Source organism: Spea bombifrons, chromosome 4 (genome assembly GCF_027358695.1).
Source record: "Spea bombifrons isolate aSpeBom1 chromosome 4, aSpeBom1.2.pri, whole genome shotgun sequence".
NCBI lineage: Eukaryota > Metazoa > Chordata > Amphibia > Anura > Pelobatidae > Spea > Spea bombifrons.
Window position 1 is genome coordinate 70,156,637 of NC_071090.1, and position 10,135 is coordinate 70,166,771.

A 10,135-nucleotide genomic window follows, 5' to 3' on the forward strand; every position below is an offset into this window, starting at 1 on the left:
TTTAACCACACTTGATAAAGGACCTTCTTTTAGAAGGAGAAGCTCCATGTGGTTGTCCCTTCATAATGCACACATTGGTAGTTTGCTCTATCAGTTTGTTCAAACTTGCCATGTTTCTGACTCCTCTTTGTCCAATTCCCTGTATGATCAGTTTGAGGGGCCATTGAAATACATTAAAACACCATAATACATTCTGGAGACTACAGCTTCAATGTGTTTTATAGCACACATAGAGCAACACAAGTCATGTTCCTATCAAAATATCATTGGAAATGACCAAGAGAGAACCTAAACCACCATAGCCAATGAATCAATAATTTGTTGGGGAGAGAAGCTCTCTGTATGTGACATTAATGAGCTTTTATATCGTGCTGTGTCTGTTCTTCTTCTTCTTGTTTCATCTGAAAGAAAAAGAACAGTGACTACAATATGTATATATTGTGACAAACACCCTGTTAGCTGAGGGCCATAAATGTTAATTTTAAGGATCTTAAGCACAGTCCTCTAGGGCAATAAGACTCAGGAACACAAATTTGAAGCACACTGTGTGTTTCATTTACAAATTGCCCTGGTTTATACTTTGCTGGCCCGCCCAACTACTCACTGACTTCCCTGCCTGACTCAGCTAAGCCAGATTCTGGACCTCCCCAAGACAAAATGTGCAGGTCCAGGCAGGTAATGCCACATTTGGCTCAGGGCCTCTCTTTGCCAAACTTCCTCTCCCCTCAACAGTCTGACATTGTGAGCCTTTAGAGAGTTTAAATATCCACTTCCTGCGCATGATGCAGGCTTCATTAAAATCCTGGACTTTCAGTCTGTTCCAACAGAGTTGGAGCTTTGACCTACCCTGCTCTCCAAATATACACACACATCAGAAATGCACTATATATGTGGTTTTTTGGAATGTCCTGGCATTCCCAAGCAAAGGCTTTTCTATTAAACTTTGATTAAACTACTTTCTTTCAGGAAATGGGTACACAAAAATCCTGGCCTGTTAGCGGCCTATGAGTTTGCTTGGCAAAGAAAGTTTGGGTTGCTTCAGCTTCCTGACCAAACATGTTACTCCTCCTTGCTTACTTCCTCACCTTGTGATGTCATTCCTCACCTCGTGATGTCATTCCTCACATACTGTTAGCTCCTCTTAGCCTTGTTCCCCCAGAACTTTGTTCATTCCTGGTCAGTACAGGATCCAATAGTTCTCTGAAGGTACTTGTGTTCCTAATCAAGGAAAAACATGGAGCTTTTTTCTGTGTCAAAAATTATTCAGGAGATACATGTAGGTATTTACAGTGATGCTCTAGATGACCTAGCTAATGAGGGGTATGTTATGCATATTATTAATTGATCTTCTTATGCTAACATATTCCACAGCATTCTAGAGATAAAGTTGTCGAAACACGTAGTTCAGAAAGAACTGCTGGGTGGATGTTAAAATCTCAAACTTGCCTCTCTCTCTTTGACTGCATGAAGTAGGTACGTTCTCTTTTTACCCTCTCCAGATGCTCTCTCACTGCACTCTTTTGGTGCTCAGCATCCCCCTGTTGGAAGATGCAAGATGGCCTTTAGATCATAACACAGATTTGATTGATTGTACCTGACTACATTAATGATGTCGTAAGCACTATAGGTACTGCAGAATAGCCTTTCCTAGCAGACCTCACGGCAGGGCAGGTATGTTTTCATATAATTGTAGACCAAAAACTAAGAGTTGTCATTTAAATACACATCCCATGGATTTTAAGGGGGCTGATCAAGTACAACATGATGAACACTAGGGTTGCACTGCACAATTTGTAATCTGGACTGCCAGGTTCTGATTGACCACAGGGACACCGGGATAAGAGCTGAGTTGTCCTTCATACATTCCAGGCAATGTCCACTCTGGGTTATCTTCATGTCTCTTTGTGAATATGCTCCTATATTTCATTCTTCCATGCATAAGTACTGAATACTAAAGATAGTTTGCAAACATAGCCTTTTAACAGTGATTGTAAAAACTTTTTTTACACAGCCATTGAACCTGTTCGGTTAATTTTGTTATCATTAAATAAACCAATCTACTTCATTGCAAACGGTATAAAAAGTATTACTATGAAAACTGGCTCCTGCAACTAGAACAGTAGTATAGTGTATGTGTTTCCACATATTGAGCAGTCTGACAATTAAACTGGAGCTTGTGCTTTGAAGTCTCACCTGGGACACAGGTTCTGGGGACAGTTGGGGGGATCCTCTTGGAGTGGTCCCCAGTAAATCCTCCTCTGATTTGCGGTTGCGAGCAATGGAGAGTCTCTCCTGAAACTAAAGGAAAAAAATCGACTTTTCAGACTGAAAGCTTTTCACTACTCTGTAATTATCTCCTAAAAATGCACACAAAGCAAAATGATACACAGTGGCTATTCATGATAGTATGCAAAATAGTATGATGGGGAAAGTTAATGTTAAGCAAGCAGTTCAAAATTGTTCAAAGTGAAGTGCTTATAAGGGCTAATGGACAGGTTTTGTATATGTAATGTGTGGGGTTATGAAGTAAAGTTTACTCCATCAGAGATGGATTGCCACTCACTCTGAGCATCTGTCGTCTCCTGTCACTCTCACATTTTAGTTCTGCCTCCTTATGTAGGTCTTTGAGCCTTTGCATTGCCTCCTGCTGCTCCCTCAATGACAGACGGAAGAATACTTTCTCTCGCTGCAGTAAAGATCGTTCTGGGTGCGCTTGTTGGGCTGCAATATCTGTTACATGTGATTCGTGCTGTTAAGCAAGCAAATGGGTTGCAAGCATACATTACATTACATTTATTTATACATCACCAGACATGGCAGAAGAAGAATCTCACCAAACATTGCTTCTCAGACATATTTAGTAATGCAGAATGACAGAATAGAGTACACTGCTCCCAGGATAACCACCCCATCCATTAATTAATATGAGTTATGAATGGCAGGAATTTGTGTGTATATATATATATGCTGCAAAATGATTTATTTGCCAAGTACTGGTACTGGGGACATAACAAACTGTAATCAGAACTTAATTGAGTGAGGTCAGGTTACAGACCAAACTGTCTCCCACTGATTTAAGGCACAGACCACAGATCAAAATATCCCAATAACCATATATTTCAGTGTATAAACAATATGTCCCACATGAAAGATCGCTTGCTTTTTGATGTTGATATTACATTGATTTATACCATTATGCTATGTATAATTCAATTTGTGTTTACATTTTTCGGGAATATTTCTGCTTACGCCTGTGAACTACTAGCACAGCTTGCAGTTGTTTTTCCCTACTGCTTTAAGTTTTAAAACCGCTGGAAACATCTGGTAGCTAATAGTACGTGTCCAATGGTAGATGCTACTTGCAGGGGTTAGACGATATCTAAAACCTTGACTCCACTAATCCCTTCCTCAATAATAAATACATTCTTTCTTTGCGATAATGGTTATATGAACCTATAAGGCTGCAAAAGCTGATTTGAATGCCTCGTCCTATGTTATTAGTTTCTATATTCAGTAATTTTATGACTCATTAAATTATACAGAATGGTGGTGGTTTAATAGTTATTTTGCTCACCTGACTTTGGTAATTAGTTGCCACATGTAGTCGCTGACATAACTGAATGTGCTGGTTAGGTAAGAGGTGAGGCTGTAACATAAATTATTAAATTATCACAGAGGCACTCAAGAAATATACACACTGATAGCAGGTTTATTCACTAAAGTAGGGGAACCGGCTGGTGAGTTAGCAGTTAAATCAGTGGTACTTCTTAATAAAGTCTCATGGATTGAACTGTTCATTGGATGGGGCCAGCCAACCTTTTTTTTTACATGGGACACTTGCAAGGATTAGACACTCAACTTTTTGAGAGTTTTTGTTTGGTGTTTAAAGGCACTTTTGTAAAAAGTAAAAAAGAAAGTTGTATTGCCTAGGTAGCTGGAATGATTCAGGATATGCTGTGTTATATGAGATCGTTCTGAACTTTTTAGTAGGATTGTCCCATAATTGGAATACATGCACAAACCTCATTCCGCACTAAAACTCCATTTGCTGGCAAGTGAGTGGTGTGAGTCAATAGGTCATCATTCAATGTGCTTCCTACTCCAGCCACAAGTACTTCCTGATTGGCTTCTTGCCAACGCATGCAGCAGGCGTTCAGCTTCTTTGGAACATAAGCATTGTACCAAAAATCAAGTATTGGTGAGATTATGGGTGTTGCAAGTTAATGGAAAGATGGATAAATAAATGGATGAATTTAAGGAACTTATAGGTCAAAAAATAGAGGTGGATTTGATATAGGAAATAAATTGCAATGGAATCTAAATGTTAAGTCTGGATCCTAATAAAGAGATGCTTTTAACAGATGTGATGAGGAGAAAGAGGAAAATGAACAATGGGGTAACTGGGTATGGACCAAAGAATAGACATAAAGAGGATATGAAAATGAAATAAGGGGAAGTATGGTTGGAGAGGAGTGGGCAACAAAAGGAAACTACTGTATAGTCATGACAATTCTGCTTTACCTGTTCAGCATCTGACAGACTGTGGTGTGTATTTGCGATTACATCACAAGACAAACTAGGGCCATATACAATGGATGGCTCCACCGGCTCCTGAGTATCAATCCAACTACCATGTTTTACCATTTCAATATTGTAGTCTTCCATTTCTTGTTTGCATATCTTTCCTTCACTTCCTATCAGGCTACTCTCCGACTCCCCTACTCTATGAGTTTTTGTTGCTCTTTCTTTGTCTCTTTTTGTACTCTCTTCTTCCGCTTCTACTGAATTCTGCCCTATTCTCTTTGATATCATCTTTATCGCACATGCACTCTCTCCCACATTATCTTCCAAACCTTTATCTTCTTCTGGCTTTTTAACCAAAATTACTTCTGCATTAGTCAGCGAGTCTTGTTCTGTTTCTGTAAATACGTCTTCAACCTTACTTTCACCTATCTCATCATGTGATTTCTTCACCCCAATCTGCTGTATTCCCAGTTCATTTACTTCATCCTCTGACTTTAACGTAATATTATGTATTTCACTTAGCTTTTCTTCAGAAGATACCTACAGGGGGAAAGATAAAGTTATATGACCACTTTTTATTAGTTGGACCTGGAATAGCACACAGTGGTAAAGTCAGTTTTACCACAGCTGTTAAAGGTAATTTTTTGACAATAACGATAACAGATTAGATAAAGATAGATTCCTAATTAAAGCACTACAATTGCGGTATAGTCGATTATGGCAGGCAAAGAGAATTGTCCTTATACCAAAAGTTTGTACACCTAAGATTCGGTACATAACAAACTTTCTGAATACTCCAGCAGTAATTTTGACAAATCCAAATATAGAGTTTTTCTATATTAATTTTATTTCTTTGTATGAATTTCCATTTCACCTTCAGATCTCTGTCCTTTTCTAATTCATGTGATTGACTCCCCTCTGACATTCTATTCTATAAAACTCTCTTTATGTAATCCTTAATATCTCTGGACAGTAACCACTGACTTTTTGCACCTAGACCAAAAAAGATTTAAACAAATTTTTCTTTATGGTCTATTTGTTTACAGACAATGATTTTTGTTGTCTGACATTTCGGTTGGGATGAAATACGAAGGGCTTTTTTATCTGAAACAAAATTAGTTGTTTTTACTCACTCTCTCCCTTCCTCCTCTGCTTCCCCGTTCTGCCTCTCCTTCTCCTTCACTCCACTGCTGCTTCTCCTACTAAGCTTCTCCTTCTTCACTTCTCTGTCTGCATTCTTCTCTCCTCTTCAGAGTAGTTCAACAATACGCACACCACAGGGACAACTTTTTTGCCCCATTCCTTCAATAGGGAGAGAAGTTGTCCCCATGGTAGGCACAGAGGCTCCTCCACTATTGTGTAACTTCTCCAGGGAGGAAAGAAGAATGCAGAAGGAGAAGCGAAGTTGGCGCAGCAGAGAAGCATAGTGGTTGTTGGAGGAGACAGGGAGAGAGTAGGTAAGCGAGGGTGAATAAAAACAAATGGACAAAAAACTAAACAAAAGAATTGACTGCATCATTTTTGCACTAGTCTGAATTATAACAAATCCCACCTCACATTTTTTTTTTCTGAAAAACGGGGAACAGGCCAATTTGAATTGCAATAGTACCTATGTGAGGATGGTTATGTCATGTTATGTCATGTTATTACTACTTTTAGAAAAGAAGCAAACACTAAAAAATAAAATAGAACTTGTCAATTGTCCATTTTTGCTTGATACTGGCATCTCAAGCAAAATGCGGGATGTCAAAAAACTTGCGAGTGCAGACGTTGTTTTCGGGTGTTGCAGGCGGGAGCGGGTGGTCAGACAATGTACCTGCGGGCCCCTGCGGAGTCACATGAATTTATGTCACGTCACATGACTCCGTTCCTGCTTCCCCTGGTCGGGTCAAGAGAAGAGACGCTGTGTGCGAGCAACTCAAAGACAGCCTTGTGGGAGTGAGCGGGAAATCTGCAGTTCAGGTAAGGGGCTGGAGGAGTTTGTATGAACGAGTATGTGTGATTGAGGGAATGAATAAGTATTTGTGAATGATTAGTATCTGTCAAATGAGGGAATAAATGAGTATCTGTGAATTAGGGAATTAATGAGTATCTGTGAATGAGGGAATGAATGAGTATATGAATGAGTGAATTAATGTTTGTCAATGACTTCCGTCTGAGCTTCTATGACGGGGGCAGAGTGGCATATCAGGGGCACAGTGGCATATCTGGAGATATGAGGCTTATCTGGGGGGGCGGAGTGGCATATCTTGGGGGGTATAAGGCATATCAGGGGATATAAGGCATATGAGGGCACAGTGTGCTGTGACAGAATGTTTGCGGGAGCGGGCAGGATTGGGCACATATGTTGCGGGAGCGGGCGGGATTGGACACACATCTTGCGGCAGCGGGCGGGAGTGGAACACACACATTGCGGGAGTGGGCGGTAATGGTCAAAAATTCAGCGGGAGCGGGCAGGAGCGGGATTAAGAAAACATTCCTGCGCAGGGCTCTAACTTGCATAACAGTGTTGACTTTGATGACGAGCCCTTGGCAAACACCATAAATAGCAATTAGACAAAGTGTCCCCTACTTTGCACTCATAAAGATGACATTTTTGGAATTCAGGATGCCCTTGACCTTGATGTTCGAGGCACACCCCAATAATCCCAGAAAGGCATTTATGTTTTGTTACAGCAAAATAAATAGCAAAGTATTCCAAAATATATATGTTCATTTTAATAACTAACTTTTTTCATTACTGACACTAACATTATAACATTTTCAAATGACATCTAGCATTGTATGTATCACTCACAGTATCTGTGCTCTTAGATTGTCCCCTGAGCTCTGTATCCTCTGAATGATTCATGAATGGCTCAGTGTCTGTTATTGCAAGCTGGTGCATAGATGGCTGTCCCTCTTCCCCCTTCAATGTCACATTGGTTGTACCTTCCAAAAAGGTCACAATGTGGTCCAGGTAAGTACCCTGGCAGACAAAAAAAAGGTTACAAAAGGCTTTTTTGGAAGAATATAAAATAATAACAGAAGAAAAGAAGAACAACCATTAATAATAAACATAAAAAAATATTGCTGATAAATTAGAAGAGCACAGAAAATAGGCAAAAGCACATCTTTAAATTAGATTTTGCAGATATAGATTAAAAAAAATAAATATATATATATATATATATAAGAATCTGGTATATTTACATTTTAAATTGAACAACATGTGCACAACCAGAGAATGTTGCACAATTGGTTAATAATACATTTAAGTACAGGAATTAATTAAAAGGGAATCCCAATATATATATATATATATATATATATATATATATATAAAGATAAGCTACAACAGTATGAACAATTTACTGGCTTGTGATCCTTAGAATCCTCCGAGGTTTCTGTCACATCCTTTTCTACGGTTGTTTTGCTTTCTCCATTGTGTTCTTCCATAGGACCTTTTACAGACGACATTTTTTTGTCTTCTGGAACACTAATTTGTTGCTCTTCGCATGTTTTCGGAAAATCTCCTTTGTCCAAATTCTCCTTGTTTTTTAATGCATGGTCTCCATCAAATTGATCCTGAATCTGTGTGAATAACTTTTCTATCTCTTTTATTTGTTCTATAATTATTGCTACAAATTCCTCATTTTCCAGTTCTCCATCATTATGTGATTGAAATCTATGTCCGTCTGCTTTCTGCATCACCACCTTCTGCGGAAAAAAAGAGCAAGAGGAGAGGAAGCTATTTTTATATATCACTGCAAATAGGCATATGTTCTTCCCTCTAACACAGGATATCCTTGGTATATTTGTCATTTCATATTAATCATAGCCACCCCATCATATGACTACCAAGTGTTTCACTTTTGGGATGGATCCCATTTATTACTCCAGTGCCCCTGATTTCTTGGAGTTCAGAAATGTTGTTGTTTTGAGGTTAAATGGAGTACTCCATGGTAATAACTCTAATCTGACACCTGATCAGAAAAAGAGTATTACATTTATTATTGTTTCATAAAGGTAATTGCTAAGCCTAAAGTCATTTTTCTTGGCACATGGGAGGGAGATATGTTCCACCACCCTACACAATTTTCTGAGAAAAGAAAGAATAAGCCGCCAGCTATGTATTACCTTTATATCTTCTCCTTAAAAACAAACAGGGCCCAAAATTAGTTGAAAAGATGATAATTTCACTTACCTAGAATACAAAACAGGTATATAGAAAATTCTACATTTTATTTTGCTTGCTTTGGTAATACCAACCCCATGTTCATCTTGACAGACATCTTCAGTTGTTTGTTGCTTTTTCAACAGCTTGCTCTTAAAAGAGAGCAAATCGCTTAGGATATTTTCTGTTGTATCCAGGACTGTAACTGTGAGGTCTTCCAATGAATCCTGAATAAAAAGAGGTGATTACTAAAAATCAGATTGTTATCTCTATCTGCATATTTCTACTAATTGAACATTCTGAATTATTAAAACCAATTTCACAGTATAATTTCACAATTGTTTTGTACAAAGAACAAAAAAATACTTTTAATAGCACAATAATATGAATTTAAACTTGAACTTTATGAGGTTAAATGTAGCTAACCATTATTGTTAAAATGTATAAATGTTCTTAGTGTTTCAACTATAATAAAAAAAAATGTACATTCATTTTATTTTCGTGTGCACATGGTTTCCATTTAGACTAATAATGCTTACCAGTCCACTCGTGGTCTGATCACTTGTACTCTGGGTGACCCTCTCCTGGGTTATGGGGATATTCATCATAACAGCCCTTTCTTTCCCCATAGATTGTTCTCCTTTCTCACCATCTGCAAGTTGCTCTACGTTGTCACTAATTTCAGAATTATTTCTGTCATCTGTGATTGCAGGCTGTTCACAGTATCCTCTAGGTTTTTCATTGGCTTCAGTCTCAGGCTCACTTCTCTCTTTGATTACAGATAGTTCTTCATTGTCTTCTATCCTAGGTTCACTTCTTTCTTTGAGTGTAGCCATCTTATTCCCATTGTCTATCCCAAACTCAGTTCTCTCTTTAATTACAGACTGTTCTGTCACCTTATGTTCAGTTCTCTCTTTGATTACAGACTGTTCTTCTTTTTCTTCTATCCCAGGCTCACTTTCCTCTTCATCATCTATCCCAAACTCAGTTATCTCCTTAATTATAGACTGTTCCACCAACTTCGGCTCAGTTCTCTTTTTGGTTGTAGACTGTTCTTTCTTGTCTTCCATCCCAGGTTCTATTCCTTCCTTTAGTGTAGCCTGCTCTTCATTGTATACTATTTCCTGTTCAGTTCCCTCACTGATCATGGGCTGCATTTCAGTGTCTTCCATTCCAAGTTTAAATCTCTCCTCCCTGACTACTGACTCTCCCATACTATCTTCCCTCTCATGCTTCTCACTGTCTTCATTTCCAGGCTCAATTCTCTCATTCCTGGTTGCAGGTATGTTCCCCTCTATAATTCCTGCAAATTGATCTCCCTCATTTCTTGCTGTATTCTGCTCTCCTACATGTTCCTTCTTGATTATAAATGGAGCCTCATCTGTATCACATCCAGCTATTGCTTTCCTTGATGATGTTCTTGGTATTAATTCCACAACCCCTTTAAATTGGTGG

General features: G+C 38.6%; 1 protein-coding gene across 1 annotated transcript; it reads right to left on the reverse strand.

Moving 5' to 3' along the window:
• Window positions 1-100: 100 nt before the first annotated feature.
• Window positions 101-4,153, reverse strand: LOC128492809 (uncharacterized). Its single transcript, XM_053465503.1, has 7 exons — window positions 4,023-4,153; window positions 3,575-3,646; window positions 2,564-2,749; window positions 2,194-2,298; window positions 1,447-1,538; window positions 1,086-1,218; window positions 101-401 (listed from the first exon to the last, which is right to left on the reverse strand). Exons 1-6 carry the CDS (start codon window positions 4,140-4,142, stop codon window positions 1,122-1,124), a joined length of 672 nt encoding a protein of 223 aa, XP_053321478.1. The 5' UTR covers window positions 4,143-4,153; the 3' UTR covers window positions 101-401; window positions 1,086-1,121.
• Between the last annotated feature and the right edge of the window lie 5,982 nt (window positions 4,154-10,135).

Excerpts from the sequence above, each read along its gene's own strand:
- LOC128492809 (XM_053465503.1), bottom strand. The coding sequence starts at position 4,142 with ATGCGTTGGCAAGAAGCCAATCAGGAAGTACTTGTGGCTGGAGTAGGA. Across the intron at positions 1,539-2,193 it reads CCCCAGAACCTGTGTCCCAG|GGGGATGCTGAGCACCAAAA; the intron begins GTGAGACTTCAA and ends ATCTTCCAACAG. Across the intron at positions 1,219-1,446 it reads ATGCAGTCAAAGAGAGAGAG|GAACACAAGTACCTTCAGAG; the intron begins GCAAGTTTGAGA and ends TTCCTTGATTAG.